At 40.4% G+C, this 25,000-nt stretch overlaps 1 protein-coding gene across 1 annotated transcript in view; it reads right to left on the reverse strand.

The window, feature by feature from the left end:
• LOC133632134 (extracellular matrix organizing protein FRAS1-like) overlaps nucleotides 1-25,000 on the reverse strand; it is a 232,969-nt gene that overhangs the window by 56,798 nt on the left and 151,171 nt on the right. Inside the window, exons 33-40 of the mRNA XM_062024375.1 lie at nucleotides 24,895-25,000; nucleotides 19,835-19,867; nucleotides 16,801-16,932; nucleotides 14,643-14,771; nucleotides 12,175-12,422; nucleotides 10,514-10,665; nucleotides 7,158-7,332; nucleotides 6,205-6,337 (exon numbers count right to left, since the gene is read on the reverse strand). The exon at nucleotides 24,895-25,000 is cut by the window's right edge and continues 32 nt beyond it. Of these exons, the coding sequence (XP_061880359.1) occupies nucleotides 6,205-6,337; nucleotides 7,158-7,332; nucleotides 10,514-10,665; nucleotides 12,175-12,422; nucleotides 14,643-14,771; nucleotides 16,801-16,932; nucleotides 19,835-19,867; nucleotides 24,895-25,000 (1,108 nt within the window). The remainder of the gene's footprint in view (nucleotides 1-6,204; nucleotides 6,338-7,157; nucleotides 7,333-10,513; nucleotides 10,666-12,174; nucleotides 12,423-14,642; nucleotides 14,772-16,800; nucleotides 16,933-19,834; nucleotides 19,868-24,894) is intronic.

Here is a 25,000-nt window from a genome sequence, read left to right on the forward strand (position 1 = left end):
GGGATGGTTGTAGATGATAACAAAAAGAAGAAGGATGGTTGTAGACGATAACAAACAGAAGAAGGATGGTTGTAGATGATAACAAACAGAAGAGGGATGGTTGTAGATGATAACAAACAGAAGAAGGATGGTTGTAGACGATAACAAACAGAAGAAGGATGGTTGTAGACGATAACAAACAGAAGAAGGATGGTTGTAGATGATAACAAACAGAAGAAGGATGGTTGTAGATGATAACAAACAGAAGAAGGGTGGTTGTAGATGATAACAAACAGAAGAAGGATGGTTGTAGATGATAACAAACAGAAGAAGGATGGTTGTAGACGATAACAAACAGAAGAAGGATGGTTGTAGATGATAACAAACAGAAGAAGGATGGTTGTAGACGATAACAAACAGAAGAAGGATGGTTGTAGACGATAACAAACAGAAGAAGGATGGTTGTAGATGATAACAAACAGAAGAAGGATGGTTGTAGACGATAACAAACAGAAGAAGGATGGTTGTAGACGATAACAAACAGAAGAAGGATGGTTGTAGATGATAACAAACAGAAGAGGGATGGTTGTAGATGATAACAAACAGAAGAAGGATGGTTGTAGACGATAACAAACAGAAGAAGGATGGTTGTAGATGATTACAAACAGAAGAAGGATGGTTGTAGACGATAACAAACAGAAGAAGGATGGTTGTAGATGATAACAAACAGAAGAGGGATGGTTGTAGATGATAACAAACAGAAGAAGGATGGTTGTAGATGATAACAAACAGAAGAAGGATGGTTGTAGACGATAACAAACAGAAGAAGGATGGTTGTAGACGATAACAAACAGAAGAAGGATGGTTGTAGACGATAACAAACAGAAGAAGGATGGTTGTAGATGATAACAAACAGAAGAAGGATGGTTGTAGATGATAAACAGAAGAAGGATGGTTGTAGACGATAAAAAACAGAAGAAGGATGGTTGTAGACGATAACAAACAGAAGAAGGATGGTTGTAGACGATAACAAACAGAAGAGGGATGGTTGTAGACGATAACAAACAGAAGAAGGATGGTTGTAGACGATAACAAACAGAAGAAGGATGGTTGTAGACGATAACAAACAGAAGAAGGATGGTTGTAGACGATAACAAACAGAAGAAGGATGGTTGTAGATGATAACAAACAGAAGAAGGATGGTTGTAGACGATAACAAACAGAAGAAGGATGGTTGTAGACGATAACAAACAGAAGAAGGATGGTTGTAGACGATAACAAACAGAAGAGGGATGGTTGTAGACGATAACAAACAGAAGAAGGATGGTTGTAGACGATAACAAACAGAAGAAGGATGGTTGTAGACGATAACAAACAGAAGAAGGATGGTTGTAGACGATAACAAACAGAAGAAGGATGGTTGTAGACGATAACAAACAGAAGAAGGATGGTTGTAGACGATAACAAACAGAAGAGGGATGGTTGTAGACGATAACAAACAGAAGAAGGATGGTTGTAGACGATAACAAACAGAAGAAGGATGGTTGTAGACGATAACAAACAGAAGAAGGATGGTTGTAGACGATAACACACAGAAGAAGGATGGTTGTAGACGATAACAAACAGAAGAAGGATGGTTGTAGACGATAACAAACAGAAGAAGGATGGTTGTAGACGATAACAAACAGAAGAAGGATGGTTGTAGACGATAACAAACAGAAGAAGGATGGTTGTAGACGATAACAAACAGAAGAAGGATGGTTGTAGACGATAACAAACAGAAGAAGGATGGTTGTAGACGATAACAAATAGAAGAGGGATGGTTGTAGACGATAACAAACAGAAGAGGGATGGTTGTAGACGATAACAAACAGAAGAAGGATGGTTGTAGACGATAACAAACAGAAGAAGGATGGTTGTAGACGATAACAAACAGAAGAAGGATGGTTGTAGACGATAACAAACAGAAGAAGGATGGTTGTAGACGATAACAAACAGAAGAGGGATGGTTGTAGACGATAACAAACAGAAGAAGGATGGTTGTAGACGATAACAAACAGAAGAAGGATGGTTGTAGACGATAACAAACAGAAGAAGGATGGTTGTAGACGATAACACACAGAAGAAGGATGGTTGTAGACGATAACAAACAGAAGAAGGATGGTTGTAGACGATAACAAACAGAAGAAGGATGGTTGTAGACGATAACAAACAGAAGAAGGATGGTTGTAGACGATAACAAACAGAAGAAGGATGGTTGTAGACGATAACAAACAGAAGAAGGATGGTTGTAGACGATAACAAACAGAAGAAGGATGGTTGTAGACGATAACAAATAGAAGAGGGATGGTTGTAGACGATAACAAACAGAAGAGGGATGGTTGTAGACGATAACAAACAGAAGAAGGATGGTTGTAGACGATAACAAACAGAAGGATGGTTGTAGACGATAACAAACAAAAGGATGGTTGTAGACGATAACAAACAGAAGAAGGATGGTTGTAGACGATAACAAACAGAAGAAGGATGGTTGTAGACGATAACAAACAGAAGAAGGATGGTTGTAGACGATAACAAACAGAAGGATGGTTGTAGACGATAACAAACAGAAGAAGGATGGTTGTAGACGATAACAAACAGAAGAAGGATGGTTGTAGACGATAACAAACAGAAGAAGGATGGTTGTAGACGATAACAAACAGAAGGATGGTTGTAGACGATAACAAACAGAAGAAGGATGGTTGTAGACGATAACAAACAGAAGAAGGATGGTTGTAGACGATAACAAACAGAAGAAGGATGGTTGTAGATGATAACAAACAGAAGGATGGTTGTAGACGATAACAAACAGAAGGATGGTTGTAGACGATAACAAACAGAAGAAGGATGGTTGTAGACGATAACAAACAGAAGAAGGATGGTTGTAGATGATAACAAACAGAAGAAGGATGGTTGTAGACGATAACAAACAGAAGAAGGATGGTTGTAGACGATAACAAACAGAAGAGGGATGGTTGTAGATGATAACAAACAGAAGAAGGATGGTTGTAGACGATAAACAGAAGAAGGATGGTTGTAGACGATAATAAACAGAAGAGGGATGGTTGTAGATGATAACAAACAGAAGAGGGATGGTTGTAGACGATAACAAACAGAAGAAGGATGGTTGTAGACGATAACAAACAGAAGAAGGATGGTTGTAGATGATAACAAACAGAAGGATGGTTGTAGACGATAACAAACAGAAGAAGGATGGTTGTAGACGATAACAAACAGAAGAAGGATGGTTGTAGACGATAACAAACAGAAGAAGGATGGTTGTAGATGATAACAAACAGAAGGATGGTTGTAGACGATAACAAACAGAAGAAGGATGGTTGTAGACGATAACAAACAGAAGAAGGATGGTTGTAGATGATAACAAACAGAAGGATGGTTGTAGACGATAACAAACAGAAGGATGGTTGTAGACGATAACAAACAGAAGAAGGATGGTTGTAGACGATAACAAACAGAAGAAGGATGGTTGTAGATGATAACAAACAGAAGAAGGATGGTTGTAGACGATAACAAACAGAAGAAGGATGGTTGTAGACGATAACAAACAGAAGAGGGATGGTTGTAGATGATAACAAACAGAAGAAGGATGGTTGTAGACGATAAACAGAAGAATGATGGTTGTAGACGATAATAAACAGAAGAGGGATGGTTGTAGATGATAACAAACAGAAGAAGGATGGTTGTAGACGATAAACAGAAGAATGATGGTTGTAGACAATAACAAACAGAAGAAGGATGGTTGTAGATGATATCAAACAGAAGGATGGTTGTAGACGATAACAAACAGAAGAAGGATGGTTGTAGACGATAACAAACAGAAGAAGGATGGTTGTAGATGATAAACAGAAGAAGGATGGTTGTAGACGATAACAAACAGAAGAAGGATGGTTGTAGACGATAACAAACAGAAGAAGGATGGTTGTAGATGATAAACAGAAGAAGGATGGTTGTAGACGATAACAAACAGAAGAAGGATGGTTGTAGACGATAACAAACAGAAGAGGGATGGTTGTAGACGATAACAAACAGAAGAAGGATGGTTGTAGACGATAACAAACAGAAGAAGGATGGTTGTAGACGATAACAAACAGAAGAAGGATGGTTGTAGACGATAACAAACAGAAGAAGGATGGTTGTAGATGATAACAAACAGAAGAAGGATGGTTGTAGACGATAACAAACAGAAGAAGGATGGTTGTAGACGATAACAAACAGAAGAAGGATGGTTGTAGACGATAACAAACAGAAGAGGGATGGTTGTAGACGATAACAAACAGAAGAAGGATGGTTGTAGACGATAACAAACAGAAGAAGGATGGTTGTAGACGATAACAAACAGAAGAAGGATGGTTGTAGACGATAACAAACAGAAGAGGGATGGTTGTAGACGATAACAAACAGAAGAAGGATGGTTGTAGACGATAACAAACAGAAGAAGGATGGTTGTAGACGATAACAAACAGAAGAAGGATGGTTGTAGACGATAACAAACAGAAGAAGGATGGTTGTAGATGATAACAAACAGAAGGATGGTTGTAGACGATAACAAAAAGAAGAGGGATGGTTGTAGATGATAACAAACAGAAGAAGGATGGTTGTAGATGATAAACAGAAGAGGGATGGTTGTAGATGATAACAAACAGAAGGAGGATGGTTGTAGACGATAACAAACAGAAGAAGGATGGTTGCAGACGATAACAAACAGAAGAAGGATGGTTGTAGACGATAACAAACAGAAGAAGGATGGTTGTAGACGATAAACAGAAGAAGGATGGTTGTAGACGATAACAAACAGAAGAAGGATGGTTGTAGACGATAACAAACAGAAGAGGGATGGTTGTAGACGATAACAAACAGAAGAAGGATGGTTGTAGACGATAACAAACAGAAGAAGGATGGTTGTAGATGATAACAAACAGAAGAAGGATGGTTGTAGACGATAACAAACAGAAGAAGGATGGTTGTAGATGATAACAAACAGAAGAAGGATGGTTGTAGATGATAACAAACAGAAGAAGGATGGTTGTAGATGATAACAAACAGAAGAAGGATGGTTGTAGATGATAACAAACAGAAGAAGGATGGTTGTAGATGATAACAAACAGAAGAAGGATGGTTGTAGATGATAACAAACAGAAGAAGGATGGTTGTAGACGATAACAAACAGAAGAAGGATGGTTGTAGATGATAACAAACAGAAGAAGGATGGTTGTAGATGATAACAAACAGAAGAAGGATGGTTGTAGACGATAACAAACAGAAGAAGGATCGTTGTAGATGATAACAAACAGAAGAAGGATGGTTGTAGATGATAACAAACAGAAGAAGGATGGTTGTAGACGATAAACAGAAGAAGGATGGTTGTAGATGATAACAAACAGAAGAGGGATGGTTGTAGACGATAACAAACAGAAGAAGGATGGTTGTAGACGATAACAAACAGAAGAAGGATGGTTGTAGACGATAACAAACAGAAGAAGGATGGTTGTAGATGATAACAAACAGAAGAAGGATGGTTGTAGATGATAACAAACAGAAGAAGGATGGTTGTAGATGATAACAAACAGAAGAAGGATGGTTGTAGATGATAACAAACAGAAGAAGGATGGTTGTAGATGATAACAAACAGAAGAAGGATGGTTGTAGATGATAACAAACAGAAGAAGGATGGTTGTAGATGATAACAAACAGAAGAAGGATGGTTGTAGATGATAACAAACAGAAGAAGGATGGTTGTAGACGATAACAAACAGAAGAGGGATGGTTGTAGACGATAACAAACAGAAGAAGGATGGTTGTAGATGATAACAAACAGAAGAAGGATGGTTGTAGACGATAACAAACAGAAGAAGGATGGTTGTAGACGATAACAAACAGAAGAAGGATGGTTGTAGATGATAACAAACAGAAGAAGGATGGTTGTAGATGATAACAAACAGAAGAAGGATGGTTGTAGACGATAACAAACAGAAGAAGGATGGTTGTAGACGATAACAAACAGAAGAAGGATGGTTGTAGATGATAACAAACAGAAGAAGGATGGTTGTAGATGATAACAAACAGAAGAAGGATGGTTGTAGACGATAACAAACAGAAGAAGGATGGTTGTAGACGATAACAAAGTAGTTTGCTACATGAGTGCTGGTATGTGACAACAACTCTCACCTGGTTTGGTGTTTTCAATGAAGCCGTACTTGGGTGGGCGGAGCAACCACACCTGCAGGTTCTTCCTGGGCGTGTCCTGCTCCGATACGCTGATGTGATTGGTGGACAGCTGCACGCGACCTCCTTCTTGCACCTGCCCACCAAAGAACTACACCACATTAGCCATCAAGAGCTAAATACCTCCAATTACAACTAACTAGCAGCACTCGTGCAGCCTGGTGACGCTACCACTAATGTGTCGGCACGTCACGGTTGTCTCCGAGAATTTGGTGATTTTGTGCTTATTGACAATCGAAGATCACGACAGGTTGGATTTCATCTGTCCCAAATGTGAACCACAGCTCTCTAGCAATGGTAGCACTCGTACGAACTTGTGGCGCTACCGCTAATATTTTGGCAAATCACGGTTGTCTCCAAAAAGGTGGTGGTTTTAAGTTATTGGTGGTTTTGTGGTTATTGATAACGAAGATCACGACAGGTTGGATTTCATCTGTCCCAAAAGTGAACCATAGCTCTGTCGCAATGGCAGCACTCGTGCAGCCTCGTGACGTTAGCGCTAATGTTTTGGCAAGTAATGGTTGTCTACAACAAGTTGGTGGTTTTGTGCTTATTGATAATGAAGATCACGACAGGTTGGATTTCATCTGTCCCAAAAGTGAACCACAGCTCTCTAGCATTGGCAGCACTCGTGCAGCCTTGTGACGCTACTGCTAATATGTTGGCAAGTCACGGTTGTCTCCAAAAAGTTGGTGGTTATTGACAATAGAAGATCACGACAGGTTGGATTTCATCTGTCCCAAAAGTGAACCACAGCTCTGTAGCAATGGCAGCACTCGTGCACACTCCATGCTTGACTGTAGACGAGACAGATTGTGTTGGCAGATGTTTGTGCGTGGATAGTACATTCATGCAGCTGCACACTGACTACTCATAGAGGTTAAACAAAGGAGGACCTTTATGGCTCCGCCCACGCTGACCACGGGCACTCGTGCGTGCACAGGTGTGTGCACAGGTGTGATGGTGATGGTGAGCATCTGGTTGTCAAGGCGATGGTTGTCAGAGTCGTACACCACAAAGTGGAAGACGTCCGTGACCGGCTGGTCGCCCGTCTCTAACGTGGTGACGTAACTGTGGAGAGGACAAGATGCTGAAACCTTCACACTCCTCTACTAGATACTATTAATATTACTCAGTACTACCTACTACTACTACTATTACTCAGTACTACATACTACTACTACTATTACTCAGTACTACATACTCCTAATATTACTCAGTACTACTACTACTACTATTACTCAGTACTAGATACTACTACTATTACTCAGTACTACATACTACTACTATTACTCAGTACTACATACTACTACTACTATTACTCAGTACTACATACTCCTAATATTACTCAGTACTACATACTACTACTATTACTCAGTACTACCTACTACTACTACTATTACTCAGTACTACATACTACTACTATTACTCAGTACTACATACTACTACTATTACTCAGTACTAGATACTACTACTATTACTCAGTACTAGATACTACTACTATTACTCAGTACTACATACTACTACTATTACTCAGTACTACATACTACTACTATTACTCAGTACTACATACTACTACTATTACTCAGTACTACATACTACTACTATTACTCAGTACTACATACTACTACTATTACTCAGTACTACATACTACTACTATTACTCAGTACTACATACTCCTAATATTACTCAGTACTACCTACTACTACTATTACTCAGTACTACATACTACTATTACTCAGTACTAGATACTACTACTATTACTCAGTACTACCTACAACTACTATTACTCAGTACTACATACTATTACTATTACTCAGTACTACATACTACTACTATTACTCAGTACTAGATACTACTACTATTACTCAGTACTAGATACTACTACTACTCAGTACTACATACTATTACTATGTACTACATACTACTATTACTCAGTACTACCTACTACTACTATTACTCAGTACTACCTACTACTACTATTACTCAGTACTAGATACTACTACTATTACTCAGTACTACATACTACTACTATTACTCAGTACTACATACTACTACTATTACTCAGTACTAGATACTACTACCATTACTCAGTACTAGATACTACTACCATTACTCAGTACTACATACTACTACCATTACTCAGTACTAGATACTACTACCATTACTCAGTACTACATACTACTACCATTACTCAGTACTAGATACTACTACCATTACTCAGTACTAGATACTACTACTATTACTCAGTACTAGATACTACTACTATTACTCAGTACTACATACTACTACCATTACTCAGTACTACATACTACTACCATTACTCAGTACTACATACTACTACCATTACTCAGTACTAGATACTACTACTATTACTCAGTACTAGATACTACTACTATTACTCAGTACTAGATACTACTACTATTACTCAGTACTACATACTACTACCATTACTCAGTACTACATACTACTACCATTACTCAGTACTACATACTACTACCATTACTCAGTACTAGATACTACTACTATTACTCAGTACTAGATACTACCACTACTCAGTACTAGATACTACTACTATTACTCAGTACTAGATACTACTACCATAACTCAGTACTAGATAGGACAGCTGTATATAAAACTGTCAAGACTGGCAATCAATCAATCAATCAATCAAAGATTATTTATATAGCCTTAAATCACAAATGTCTCAAAGGGCTGACTAGATAGGACAGCTGTAGATAGAACAGCTGTAAAAATAGCTGTCAAGACTAGAGGACAGTTAATGATAGAGCTGTCAAGACTAGATAGAACAGGTGTAGATAGAGCTGTCAAGACTAGATAGGACAGCGGTAGATAGAACTGTCAAACCTAGATAGAACAGCTGTAAAAATAGCTGTCAAGACTAGAGGACAGTTAATGATAGAGCTGTCAAGACTAGATAGAACAGGTGTAGATGGAGCTGTCAAAACTAGATAGGACAGCTGTATGTATAGCTGTCAAGACTAGATAGAACAGGTGTAGATGGAGCTGTCAAAACTAGATAGGACAGCTGTATGTATAGCTGTCAAGACTAGATAGAACAGGTGTAGATAGAGCTGTCAAAACTAGATAGGACAGGTGTAGATAGAGCTGTCAAAACTAGATAGGACAGCTGTATGTATAGCTGTCAAGACTAGATAGGACAGATGTAGATAGATCTGTCAAGACTAGATAGAACAGCTGTAGATAGAGCTGTCAAAACTAGATAGGACAGTTGTAGGTACAGCTGTCAAGACTAGATAGGACACTAGATAGGACAGCTGTATATAGAGCTGTCCAGACTAGAGGGGACAGCTGTAGATAGAGCAGTCAATACTAGATAAAACAGGTGTAGATAGAGCTTTCAAGACTAGATAGGACAGCTGTAAAAAGAGCTGTCAAGACTAGATAGGACAGTTAAAGATAGAGCTGTCAAGACTAGATAGGACAGATAAAGATAGAACTGTCTAGACTAGATAGGACAGTTAAAGATAGAACTGTCCAGACTAGATAGGACAGTTAAAGATAGAACTGTCTAGACTAGATAGGACAGTTAAAGATAGCACTGTCTAGACTAGATAGGACAGTTAAAGGTAGAACTGTCTAGACTAGATAGGACAGTTAAAGATAGAACTGTTTAGATAGGACAGTTAAAGATAGAACTGTCTATACTAGATAGGACAGTTAAAGATAGAACTGTCTAGACTAGAGAGGACAGTTAAAGATAGAACTGTCTAGACTAGATAGGACAGTTAAAGATAGAACTGTCTAGACTAGATAGGACAGTTAAAGATAGAACTGTTTAGACTAGATAGGACAGTTAAAGATAGAACTGTTTAGACTAGATAGGACAGTTAAAGATAGAACTATCTAGACTAGATAAGACAGTTAAAGATAGAACTGTTTAGACTAGATAGGACAGTTAAAGATAGAACTGTCTATACTAGATAGGACAGTTAAAGATAGAACTGTTTGTGTGTGTGTGTGTGTGTGTGTGTGTGTGTGTGTGTGTGTGTGTGTGTGTGTGTGTGTGTGTGTGTGTGGTGACCTGATGGTGTTGAGGGTGATGTCCTCCATGGTGAAGGTGTGCGTGTGCGTGTGTGTGTGTGTGTGTGTGTGTGTGTGTGTAGTGACCTGATGGTGTTGAGGGTGATGTCCTCCATGGTGAAGGCGTGCGTGTGTGTGTGTGTGTGTGTGTGTGTGTGTGTGTGTGTGTGTGTGTGTGTGTGGTGACCTGATGGTGTTGAGGTTGATGTCCTCCATGGTGAAGGTGGAGAACTCCCTGAGTGGTTGAGGGTCATGCTGGGTGAGAGTCCTGGTCAACACTCCATACATGGGCACTGACACCAGCTGCACTCTGACCTCATCATCTGATGACCTCGTGTCCTAGCACACATCACAACATTAGATGACCTCGTGTCCTAGCACACACACACACACACACACACATCACAACATATGACCTCGTGTCCTAGCGCACACACACATCACAACATATGATGACCTCGTGTCCTAGCGCACACACACACACATCACACACACACACATCACAACATATGATGACCTCGTGTCCTAGCACACACACACACACACACACACATCACAACATATGACCTCGTGTCCTAGCGCACACACACATCACAACATATGATGACCTCATGTCCTAGCACACACACACACACATCACACACACACACATCACAACATATGATGACCTCGTGTCCTAGCGCACACACACACACATCACAACATATGATGACCTCATGTCCTAGCGCACACACACACACATCACAACATATGATGACCTCATGTCCTAGCACACACGCACACACATCACAACATATGATGACCTCGTGTCCTATCGCACACACACATCACAACATATGACCTCGTGTCCTAGCGCACACACACATCACAACATATGATGGCCTCGTGTCCTAGCGCACACACACACACATCACAACATATGATGACCTCATGTCCTAGCACACACACACACACATCACACACACACACATCACAACATATGATGACCTCGTGTCCTAGCGCACACACACACACATCACAACATATGATGACCTCATGTCCTAGCACACACACACACACACACACACATCACAACATATGATGAGGATTAGGATTACAATTATTTTTATGATTATGATATTGAATGATTATGATTACGATAATGATTATGTTTATGATTACGATTATGATTATGATTACGATTATGATTATGTTTATGATTATGATTACGTTTATGATTATATTTACGGTTATATTTATGATTACGGTTATGTTTATGATTACGGTTATGATTATGGTTATGTTTACGATTATGTTTATGATTATGTTTATGATTACGAGTATGTTTATGATTATGTTTATGATTACAATTATGTTTATGATTACGGTTCTGTTTATGATTACGTTTATGATCGTGATTACGAGTACGATTATGTTTATGATTACGTTTATGATTGTGATTATGTTTATGATCGTGATTACGATTATGATTGTTTATGATTATTACGATTATGATTATGATCATGATTACGATAATGATTACGATTATGTTTATGTTTATCATTATGAGTACGATTATGTTTATGATTATAATTATGTTTATGATTATGATTACAATTATGTTTATGATTATGATTACGATTATGACTACGATGATAATGATGATGATCACAATTATGATGAATACGATGATGATGATGATTACAATTAAGTTTACAATTATGATTACGATGATGATTATGATGATGATTATTATGATTATGATGATAATTATGATTATGATTACAATTATGATGACTATAATTATGATTGTTTATGATTATGATGATGAATGATCACAATGATGATGATGATGATGCAAGGCCTCACAGTGTAGGCCAGGTGTGAGCGTCTGATGACTGTGCTGCTTCTCTTGCCCACTTCCAGGGAGAGACTGGAGGCGGGGTCTCGCTGCGGCCCGTCGTCACGCGCGCCCGACACCGCCACCCGCACCACCGTGGTTGCCATGGCGATGCCGTCGCTGACAGAGAAGGTGATGGCGTCTTCCTGGCTGGAGAGCCCGGCGTGGCGATACAGTAGATTGTTGTGCGTGACATCACTGAAGGTGAAGACGTCACCTGGAGGGCAGAGAAACATGCAATTAACTTCCTGTTGTCATCTCAACTTCCTGTTTGTCCCGTCAGAACTTCCCGTTTGTGTCATCAATCATAACTTCCTATTTGTGTCGTCATAACTTCCTGTTAATGTCATCAATCATAACTTCCTGTTTGTCTCGTTAGAACTTCCCGTTTGTGTCATCAATCATAACTTCCTGTTTGTGTTGAAATAACTTCCTGTTTGTGTCGTCAGAACTTCTTGTTTATGTCATCAATCGTAACTTCTTGTTTGTGTTCTCATAACTTCCTGTTTTTGTTGTCATAACTTCTTGTTTATGTCATCAATCGTAACTTCCTGTTTGTGTTGTCATAACTCCCAGGTTTGTGTCGTCATAACTTCCTGTTTGTGTCATCAATCATAACTTCCCGTTTGTGTCATAACTTCCTGTTTTTGTTGTCATAACTTCCTGTTTGTGTCGTCATAACTTCCTGTTTGTGTCGTCATAACTTCCTGTTTGTGTCGTCATAACTTCCTGTTTGTGTCTTAAATCGTAACTTCCTGTTTTTGTCATCATAATTTTCTGTTTGTGTCACCATTTATAACTTCCTGTTTGTGTCGTCATAACTTCTTGTTTATGTCATCAATCGTAACTTCTTGTTTGTGTTCTCATAACTTCCTGTTTTTGTTGTCATAACTTCTTGTTTATGTCATCAATCATAACTTCCTGTTTGTGTTGTCATAACTTACGGTTTGTGTCGTCATAACTTCCTGTTTGTGTCATCAATCATAACTTCCCGTTTGTGTCATAACTTCCTGTTTTTGTTGTCATAACTTCCTGTTTGTGTCGTCATAACTTCCTGTTTGTGTCATCATAACTTCCTGTTTGTGTCTTAAATCGTAACTTCCTGTTTTTGTCATCATAATTTCCTGTTTGTGTCATCATTTATAACTTCCCGTTTGTGTCGTCATAACTTCCTGTTTGTGTCTTCAATCGTAACTTCCTGTTTTTGTCATCATAACTTCCTGTTTTTGTTGTCATAACTTCCTGTTTGTGTCGTCATAACTTCCTGTTTGTGTCATCAGTCATAACTTCCTGTTTGTGTCGTCATAACTTCCTGTTTTTGTTGTCATAACTTCCTGTTTGTGTCGTCATAACTTCCTGTTTGTGTCATCAGTCATAACTTCCTGTTTGTGTCGTCATAACTTCCTGTTTGTGTCGTCATAACTTCCTGTTTGTGTCATCAGTCATAACTTCCTGTTTGTGTCATCAGTCATAACTTCCTGTTTGTGTCATCAGTCATAACTTCCTGTTTGTGTCATCAGTCATAACTTCCTGTTTGTGTCATCAATCATAACTTCCTGTTTGTCTCATGAATCATAAATTCCTGTTTTTGTTGTCATGACTTCCCGTTTGTGTCATAACTTCCTGTGTGTGTCGTCATAACTTCCTGTTTGTGTCGTCGATATTGATAAAGATGACATCATACTGATATTGATAAAGGTGACGTCATATTGAGGTTGATAAAGGTGACGTCATATTGAGGTTGACAAAGGTGACGTCATATTGAGGTTGACAAAGGTGACGTCATATTGAGGTTGATAAAGGTGACGTCATATTGAGGTTGACAAAGGTGACGTCATATTGAGGTTGACAAAGGTGACGTCATATTGAGGTTGGTAAAGGTGACGTCATATTGAGGTTGACAAAGGTGACGTCATATTGAGGTTGACAAAGGTGACGTCATATTGAGGTTGACAAAGGTGACGTCATATTGAGGTTGATAAAGGTGACGTCATATTGAGGTTGACAAAGGTGACGTCATATTGAGGTTGACAAAGGTGACGTCATATTGAGGTTGACAAAGGTGACGTCATATTGAGGTTGACAAAGGTGACGTCATATTGAGGTTGGCAAAGGTGACGTCATATTGAGGTTGACAAAGGTGACGTCATATTGAGGTTGACAAAGGTGACGTCATATTGAGGTTGACAAAGGTGACGTCATATTGAGGTTGACAAAGGTGACGTCATATTGAGGTTGACAAAGGTGACGTCATATTGAGGTTGACAAAGGTGACGTCATATTGAGGTTGGTAAAGGTGACGTCATATTGAGGTTGACAAAGGTGACGTCATATTGAGGTTGGTAAAGGTGACGTCATATTGAGGTTGACAAAGGTGACGTCATATTGAGGTTGGTAAAGGTGACGTCATGTGTATGTTGACAGAGGTGTGCGTCACCGTTGTCCATGGTGGCGTGGCGTCCATCTTGAGTCTTCACCAAGTGTCCGTGATGTGGAGCGTCCACCACCTCAAACTCCAGCTCGTCAGGGGGCGTGTCCACGTCGCTGACGGCTAGATGCTGAACACCTGCCGACCAATGAGAAGTCAGATGAGTCATGTTTCATTGTGAGCATCCACTTGACATTTATTCATGAATAATTAGCATCAAAGACATGGATTACATCTCAAATGAAAACAAATATCTGGTATTATTAAAATGTTTTATTGATGAATAATTTATGTATTTAATATGTTATTAACCTGTCTTATTATCATTATTATATTATAATGTTGTTTTCTTGATGAATAAACCAACATTTAATATGTTATTAACCTGTCTTATTATCATAACTCATTATTATAAATGTTTGATTCATTGAATGTATTTTCTAGAATAATACATTTTTTATTAACGTAATAATATTCTTTTTTGTTTGTTTACATTTATCTCCATGGAATATACGTTGAAAACAAACAATAATGAATAAATAATAATGTACGCATTTAATAAGGATTTTATTTCTCATTATCATTTCTACATTTGACATCATATTTCATGAATTTAATTACTGAATTCCATTACGTCATTTTGGAATCATTTTTTTCTGTTTAAATAATATGTAAATATAAGTATTTTTCATTTATTTAATAATCCAGCGTTTCATTATAATTTATCAAGTGAATGTGTTAATTTATTTATTGAATTATTTATATGATAATTACAATGTAAATATATTAATATCAATGTTATTATCATTGTTATGTATATCATTTCTAATAAAATAGCTCATTGCTAATTCATCCATTTTATTTGTACAATAAGCAGAAAACATGAAAAAAAATCGGAATTTTTAATTACAATAAAATATTTCATAAATGTAGACTTGTAACTTATTAATTAAAGTCAAATGTATTGTATTATTTAATTGGACTTTCATGATTACTGTTACACATTTAATAATCACGTTCTTTCTTGTGCACTTTTTATTTAGTCTTTTACTGCACTTAGCACAGATTATATATATATATATATATATGTATGTATGTATGTATATATGTATGTATGTATATATATATATGCATATATATATGCATATATATATGCATATATATATATGCATATATATATACGCATATATGTGTGTGTATATATATATATATATATATATATATATATATATATATATATATATATATATATATATATATATATATATATATATATATATATGTGTGTGTATATATATATATATATATACACACACTAAATATATATATATATATATATATGTGTATATATATATATATATATGCATATATATATATATATATATGCATATATATATATATATATATATGCATATATATATATATATGCATATATACATATATATGCATATATATACATGCATATGCATATATATATGCATATATATATATACATGCATATGCATATATATATATGCATATATATATATATATGCATATATATATGTATATGCATATATATATACATATATATGCATATATATATACATATATATGCATATATATATATGCATATATATATATGCATATATATATATATGCATATATATATATATGCATATACATATATATGCATATATATATATATGCATATACATATATATGCATATACATATATATGCATATACATATATATGCATATATATATATATATATATATATATATATATATATATATATATATATATATATATATATATATATATATATATATATATATATATATATATATATATATATATATATATATATGTTTAAAAAAACCTAACATAAGCATTATCTGGGTAAGATTGAATCAATTGGGAGGGTCCAGATTACATGAAGCTCAGGAAGCAGTAAATTGAACGATGCGGACACGTTTGTTACTGGATACTTTCTAATATGCCTTGTAAGTAATATGCAACTAGAAATATTTGATACTTGTTTGTATTGACACATGTCCTGTTTTATTGTTCAATATTGTGTGCTTGGCTGTGGTGTATCTGCCGGCTCCTATATGTTTACCTTTTGTGAAGGACTTGAGTAAAAGAGAAGAAACATTTAGACGCTAACTGGCTGTGCTGCTTACCCACTGGAGTCTGACCCCCCATGCCCACCTCCAGGAGCGGGTCCAGAACCTGGAACATGGGCGGCTGCTGATGGTTGGACAGCAGCTGGATGGCAAAGTCCAGCTCGGGAGTCGTGTGCTGGCCGTCTGACACTGAACGCATCAGAGAACACATCAGAGAACACATCAGAGAAGACACCAGAGAAGACATCAGAGAACACATCAGAGAAGACATCAGAGAAGACACCAGAGAAGACATCAGAGAACACATCAGAGAACACATCAGAGAAGACACCAGAGAAGACACCAGAGAAGACACCAGAGAAGACATCAGAGAACACATCAGAGAAGACACCAGAGAAGACACCAGAGAAGACATCAGAGAAGACATCAGAGAACACATCAGAGAAGACATCAGAGAAGACACCAGAGAAGACACCAGAGAAGACATCAGAGAACACATCAGAGAAGACATCAGAGAAGACACCAGAGAAGACATCAGAGAACACATCAGAGAAGACACCAGAGAAGACATCAGAGAAGACATCGGAGAAGAAGACTAGATGTACACTATCTGTGTGTTAGCATGTCAGGTTCCTCATCAAGACATGTTTGACGTGTTAGCATGACAGCCAGATGAAGATGATGAAGATGATGAAGATGAGAGCACTCCTGAGAGGAGCAAATGAAAAATGGTGGAGATAAAAGGAGGATTGAAGGAGGAAGAGGAAGATGAGGAGGAAGATGAAGATGAAGGTGAGGAGGAAGATGAAGAGGAAGGTGAGGAGGAAGATGAAGGTGAGGAGGAAGAGGAAGGTGAGGAGGAAGAGGAAGGTGAAGGTGAGGAGGAAGAGGAAGGTGAGGAGGAAGATGAAGGTGAGGAGGAAGAGGAAGGTGAAGGTGAGGAGGAAGATGAAGAGGAAGGTGAGGAGGAAGAGGAAGATGAAGGTGAGGAGGAAGAGGAAGGTGAAGGTGTGGAGGAAGATGAAGAGGAAGGTGAGGAGGAAGATGAAGGTGAGGAGGAAGATGAAGGTGAGGAGGAAGAGGAAGGTGAGGAGGAAGATGAAGGTGAGGAGGAAGATGAAGAGGAAGGTGAGGAGGAAGAGGAAGGTGAGGAGGAAGATGAAGGTGAGGAGGAAGGTGAGGAGGAAGATGAAGGTGAAGATGAAGGTGAGGAGGAAGATGAAGGTGAGGAGGAAGATCAAGGTGAGGAGGAAGATGAAGGTGAGGAGGAAGATGAAGATGAAGGTGAGGAGGAAGATGAAGATGAAGGTGAGGAGGAAGATGAAGGTGAGGAGGAAGATGAAGATGAAGGTGAGGAGGAAGATGAAGGTGAGGAGGAAGATGAAGGTGAGGAGGAAGAGGAAGGTGAAGGTGAGGAGGAAGATGAAGAGGAAGGTGAGGAGGAAGAGGAAGGTGAGGAGGAAGATGAAGGTGAGGAGGAAGGTGAAGGTGAAGATGAAGGTGAGGAGGAAGATGAAGATGAGGAGGAAGATCAAGGTGAGGAGGAAGAGGAAGGTGAGGAGGAAGAGGAAGGTGAGGAGGAAGATGAAGGTGAGGAGGAAGATGAAGAGGAAGGTGAGGAGGAAGAGGAAGGTGAGGAGGAAGATGAAGGTGAGGAGGAAGGTGAAGGTGAAGATGAAGGTGAGGAGGAAGATGAAGATGAGGAGGAAGATCAAGGTGAGGAGGAAGATCAAGGTGAGGAGGAAGATGAAGATGAAGGTGAGGAGGAAGATGAAGATGAAGGTGAGGAGGAAGATGAAGGTGAAGGTGAGGAGGAAGATCAAGGTGAGGAGGAAGATGAAGAGGAAGGTGAGGAGGAAGAGGAAGGTGAAGGTGAGGAGGAAGAGGAAGGTGAGGAGGAAGATGAAGGTGAGGAGGAAGAGGAAGGTGAAGGTGAGGAGGAAGATGAAGAGGAAGGTGAGGAGGAAGAGGAAGATGAAGGTGAGGAGGAAGATCAAGGTGAGGAGGAAGATGAAGAGGAAGGTGAGGAGGAAGAGGAAGGTGAAGGTGAGGAGGAAGAGGAAGGTGAGGAGGAAGATGAAGGTGAGGAGGAAGAGGAAGGTGAAGGTGAGGAGGAAGATGAAGAGGAAGGTGAGGAGGAAGAGGAAGATGAAGGTGAGGAGGAAGAGGAAGGTGAAGGTGTGGAGGAAGATGAAGAGGAAGGTGAGGAGGAAGATGAAGGTGAGGAGGAAGATGAAGGTGAGGAGGAAGAGAAAGGTGAGGAGGAAGATGAAGGTGAGGAGGAAGATGAAGAGGAAGGTGAGGAGGAAGAGGAAGGTGAGGAGGAAGATGAAGGTGAGGAGGAAGGTGAGGAGGAAGATGAAGGTGAAGATGAAGGTGAGGAGGAAGATGAAGGTGAGGAGGAAGATCAAGGTGAGGAGGAAGATGAAGGTGAGGAGGAAGATGAAGATGAAGGTGAGGAGGAAGATGAAGATGAAGGTGAGGAGGAAGATGAAGGTGAGGAGGAAGATGAAGATGAAGGTGAGGAGGAAGATGAAGGTGAGGAGGAAGATGAAGGTGAGGAGGAAGAGGAAGGTGAAGGTGAGGAGGAAGATGAAGAGGAAGGTGAGGAGGAAGAGGAAGGTGAGGAGGAAGATGAAGGTGAGGAGGAAGGTGAAGGTGAAGATGAAGGTGAGGAGGAAGATGAAGATGAGGAGGAAGATCAAGGTGAGGAGGAAGAGGAAGGTGAGGAGGAAGAGGAAGGTGAGGAGGAAGATGAAGGTGAGGAGGAAGATGAAGAGGAAGGTGAGGAGGAAGAGGAAGGTGAGGAGGAAGATGAAGGTGAGGAGGAAGGTGAAGGTGAAGATGAAGGTGAGGAGGAAGATGAAGATGAGGAGGAAGATCAAGGTGAGGAGGAAGATCAAGGTGAGGAGGAAGATGAAGATGAAGGTGAGGAGGAAGATGAAGATGAAGGTGAGGAGGAAGATGAAGGTGAGGAGGAAGATGAAGATGAAGGTGAGGAGGAAGATGAAGGTGAGGAGGAAGATGAAGATGAGGAGGAAGATGAAGGTGAGGAGGAAGATGAAGATGAAGGTGAGGAGGAAGTGTTTACCTGTGAAATAGACGCTGAGGGACTCAGGTAGACCTGCAGGAAGTAAACATCACACACACATTATATATATTTTATGTAGCATAGCATCATGTAGCATTACATCATGTAGCATAGCATCATGTAGCATTACATCATGTAGCATTGCATCATGTAGCATAGCATCATGTAACATAGCATCATGTAGCATTGCATCATGTAGCATAGCATCATGTAACATAGCATCATGTAACATAGCATCATGTAGCATAGCATCATGTAGCATTACATCATGTAGCATAGCATCATGTAGCATTACATCATGTAGCATTGCATCATGTAGCATAGCATCATGTAACATAGCATCATGTAGCATTACATCATGTAGCATAGCATCATGTAGCCTAGCATCATGTAACATAGCATCATGTAGCATTGCATCATGTAGCATAGCATCATGTAGCATTATACCATGTAGCATAACTTCATGTAGCATTACACCATGTAGCATAGATAGCATTATATAGCATAGCATGTGGTAATTAGTGCTGTGGAGATTTATTGTTATGAAGTGTGATGATGTCATGGTGTTGAGTGACGACGTCATGGTGTTCAGTGACGACGTCATGGTGTTCAGTGATGATGTGATGGTGTTCAGTGACGACGTCATGGTGTTCAGTGATGATGTGATGGTGTTCAGTGACGACGTCATGGTGTTCAGTGACGACGTCATGGTGTTCAGTGACGACGTCATGGTGTTCAGTGACGACGTCATGATGTTCAGTGACGACGTCATGGTGTTGAGTGATGATGTGATGGTGTTCAGTGATGATGTGATGGTGTTCAGTGACGACGTCATGGTGTTGAGTGATGATGTGATGGTGTTCAGTGACGACGTCATGGTGTTCAGTGACGACGTCATGGTGTTCAGTGACGACGTCATGGTGTTCAGTGACGACGTCATGGTGTTCAGTGACGACGTCATGGTGTTGAGTGATGATGTGATGGTGTTCAGTGATGATGTGATGGTGTTCAGTGACGACGTCATGGTGTTGAGTGATGATGTGATGGTGTTCAGTGACGACGTCATGGTGTTCAGTGACGACGTCATGGTGTTCAGTGACGACGTCATGGTGTTCAGTGACGACGTCATGGTGTTCAGTGACGACGTGATGGTGTTCAGTGACGACGTGATGGTGTTCAGTGACGACGTGATGGTGTTGAGTGATGAAGTGATGGTGTTCAGTGACGACGTCATGGTGTTCAGTGACAACGTCATGGTGTTCAGTGACGACGTCATGATGTTCAGTGACGATGTGATGGTGTTGAGTGATGATGTGATGGTGTTGAGTGATGATGTGATGGTGCTGAGTGATGATGTGATGGTGCTGAGTGATGATGTGATGGTGTTGAGTGATGATGTGATGGTGTTGAGTGACGACGTGATGGTGTTGAGTGACGATGTGATGGTGTTGAGTGATGGTGTTGAGTGATGATGTGATGGTGTTGAGTGATGACGTGATGGTGTTGAGTGATGACGTGATGGTGTTGAGTGACGATGTGATGGTGTTGAGTGATGATGTGATGGTGTTGAGTGATGATGTGATGGTGTTGAGTGACGACGTGATGGTGTTGAGTGACGATGTGATGGTGTTGAGTGATGGTGTTGAGTGACGACGTCATGGTGTTCAGTGACGACGTCATGGTGTTGAGTGATGATGTGATGGTGTTCAGTGATGATGTGATGGTGTTCAGTGACGACGTCATGGTGTTGAGTGATGATGTGATGGTGTTCAGTGACGACGTCATGGTGTTCAGTGACGACGTCATGGTGTTCAGTGACGACGTCATGGTGTTCAGTGACGACGTCATGGTGTTCAGTGACGACGTGATGGTGTTCAGTGACGACGTGATGGTGTTCAGTGACGACGTGATGGTGTTGAGTGATGAAGTGATGGTGTTCAGTGACGACGTCATGGTGTTCAGTGACAACGTCATGGTGTTCAGTGACGACGTCATGATGTTCAGTGACGATGTGATGGTGTTGAGTGATGATGTGATGGTGTTGAGTGATGATGTGATGGTGCTGAGTGATGATGTGATGGTGCTGAGTGATGATGTGATGGTGTTGAGTGATGATGTGATGGTGTTGAGTGACGACGTGATGGTGTTGAGTGACGATGTGATGGTGTTGAGTGATGGTGTTGAGTGATGATGTGATGGTGTTGAGTGACGACGTGATGGTGTTCAGTGACGACGTCATGGTGTTCAGTGACAACGTCATGGTGTTCAGTGACGACGTCATGATGTTCAGTGACGATGTGATGGTGTTGAGTGATGACGTGATGGTGTTGAGTGATGACGTGATGGTGTTGAGTGACGATGTGATGGTGTTGAGTGATGATGTGATGGTGTTGAGTGATGATGTGATGGTGTTGAGTGACGACGTGATGGTGTTGAGTGACAATGTGATGGTGTTGAGTGATGGTGTTGAGTGATGATGTGATGGTGTTGAGTGATGACGTGATGGTGTTGAGTGATGATGTGATGGTGTTGAGTGACGATGTGATGGTGTTGAGTGATGATGTGATGGTGTTGAGTGATGATGTGATGGTGTTGAGTGATGATGTGATGGTGTTGAGTGATGATGTGATGGTGTTGAGTGATGATGTGATGGTGTTGAGTGATGGTGTTGAGTGATGACGTGATGGTGTTGAGTGACGATGTGATGGTGTTCAGTGACGACGTCATGGTGTTCAGTGATGATGTGATGGTGTTCAGTGACGACGTCATGGTGTTCAGTGACGACGTCATGGTGTTCAGTGACGACGTCATGGTGTTCAGTGACGACGTCATGGTGTTCAGTGACGACGTCATGGTGTTGAGTGATGATGTGATGGTGTTCAGTGATGATGTGATGGTGTTCAGTGACGACGTCATGGTGTTGAGTGATGATGTGATGGTGTTCAGTGACGACGTCATGGTGTTCAGTGACGACGTCATGGTGTTCAGTGACGACGTCATGGTGTTCAGTGACGACGTCATGGTGTTCAGTGACGACGTGATGGTGTTCAGTGACGACGTGATGGTGTTCAGTGACGACGTGATGGTGTTGAGTGATGAAGTGATGGTGTTCAGTGACGACGTCATGGTGTTCAGTGACAACGTCATGGTGTTCAGTGACGACGTCATGATGTTCAGTGACGATGTGATGGTGTTGAGTGATGATGTGATGGTGTTGAGTGATGATGTGATGGTGCTGAGTGATGATGTGATGGTGCTGAGTGATGATGTGATGGTGTTGAGTGATGATGTGATGGTGTTGAGTGACGACGTGATGGTGTTGAGTGACGATGTGATGGTGTTGAGTGATGGTGTTGAGTGATGATGTGATGGTGTTGAGTGATGACGTGATGGTGTTGAGTGATGACGTGATGGTGTTGAGTGACGATGTGATGGTGTTGAGTGATGATGTGATGGTGTTGAGTGATGATGTGATGGTGTTGAGTGACGACGTGATGGTGTTGAGTGACGATGTGATGGTGTTGAGTGATGGTGTTGAGTGACGACGTCATGGTGTTCAGTGACGACGTCATGGTGTTGAGTGATGATGTGATGGTGTTCAGTGATGATGTGATGGTGTTCAGTGACGACGTCATGGTGTTGAGTGATGATGTGATGGTGTTCAGTGACGACGTCATGGTGTTCAGTGACGACGTGATGGTGTTCAGTGACGACGTGATGGTGTTCAGTGACGACGTGATGGTGTTGAGTGATGAAGTGATGGTGTTCAGTGACGACGTCATGGTGTTCAGTGACAACGTCATGGTGTTCAGTGACGACGTCATGATGTTCAGTGACGATGTGATGGTGTTGAGTGATGATGTGATGGTGTTGAGTGATGATGTGATGGTGCTGAGTGATGATGTGATGGTGCTGAGTGATGATGTGATGGTGTTGAGTGATGATGTGATGGTGTTGAGTGACGACGTGATGGTGTTGAGTGACGATGTGATGGTGTTGAGTGATGGTGTTGAGTGATGATGTGATGGTGTTGAGTGACGACGTGATGGTGTTCAGTGACGACGTCATGGTGTTCAGTGACAACGTCATGGTGTTCAGTGACGACGTCATGATGTTCAGTGACGATGTGATGGTGTTGAGTGATGACGTGATGGTGTTGAGTGATGACGTGATGGTGTTGAGTGACGATGTGATGGTGTTGAGTGATGATGTGATGGTGTTGAGTGATGATGTGATGGTGTTGAGTGACAACGTGATGGTGTTGAGTGACGATGTGATGGTGTTGAGTGATGGTGTTGAGTGATGATGTGATGGTGTTGAGTGATGACGTGATGGTGTTGAGTGATGATGTGATGGTGTTGAGTGACGATGTGATGGTGTTGAGTGATGATGTGATGGTGTTGAGTGATGATGTGATGGTGTTGAGTGATGATGTGATGGTGTTGAGTGATGATGTGATGGTGTTGAGTGATGATGTGATGGTGTTGAGTGATGGTGTTGAGTGATGACGTGATGGTGTTGAGTGACGATGTGATGGTGTTGAGTGACGATGTGATGGTGTTGAGTGATGATGTGATGGTGTTGAGTGATGATGTGATGGTGTTGAGTGATGATGTGATGGTGTTGAGTGATGATGTGATGGTGTTGAGTGATGATGTGATGGTGTTGAGTGATGACGTGATGGTGTTGAGTGACGACGTGATGGTGTTGAGTGACGATGTGATGGTGTTGAGTGACGATGTGATGGTGTTGAGTGACGATGTGATGGTGTTGAGTGATGATGTGATGGTGTTGAGTGATGATGTGATGGTGTTGAGTGACGATGTGATGGTGTTGAGTGATGATGTGATGGTGTTGAGTGATGATGTGATGGTGTTGAGTGATGATGTGATGGTGTTGAGTGATGATGTGATGGTGTTGAGTGACGATGTGATGGTGTTGAGTGATGATGTGATGGTGTTGAGTGATGATGTGATGGTGTTGAGTGATGATGTGATGGTGTTGAGTGATGATGTGATGGTGTTGAGTGATGATGTGATGGTGTTGAGTGATGATGTCACCTATGAAGGAGTACTGGTATAGTTCCTGCAGGTGTGAAGGAGGTCTAGGAGGTCTGTAGAGGATCTTGTGCTGGTCCACGTCTGCCTGACTGAAATGTTGGACTGA

This window comes from Entelurus aequoreus, linkage group LG17 (assembly GCF_033978785.1).
Source record: "Entelurus aequoreus isolate RoL-2023_Sb linkage group LG17, RoL_Eaeq_v1.1, whole genome shotgun sequence".
NCBI classification, from domain to species: Eukaryota; Metazoa; Chordata; class Actinopteri; order Syngnathiformes; family Syngnathidae; genus Entelurus; species Entelurus aequoreus.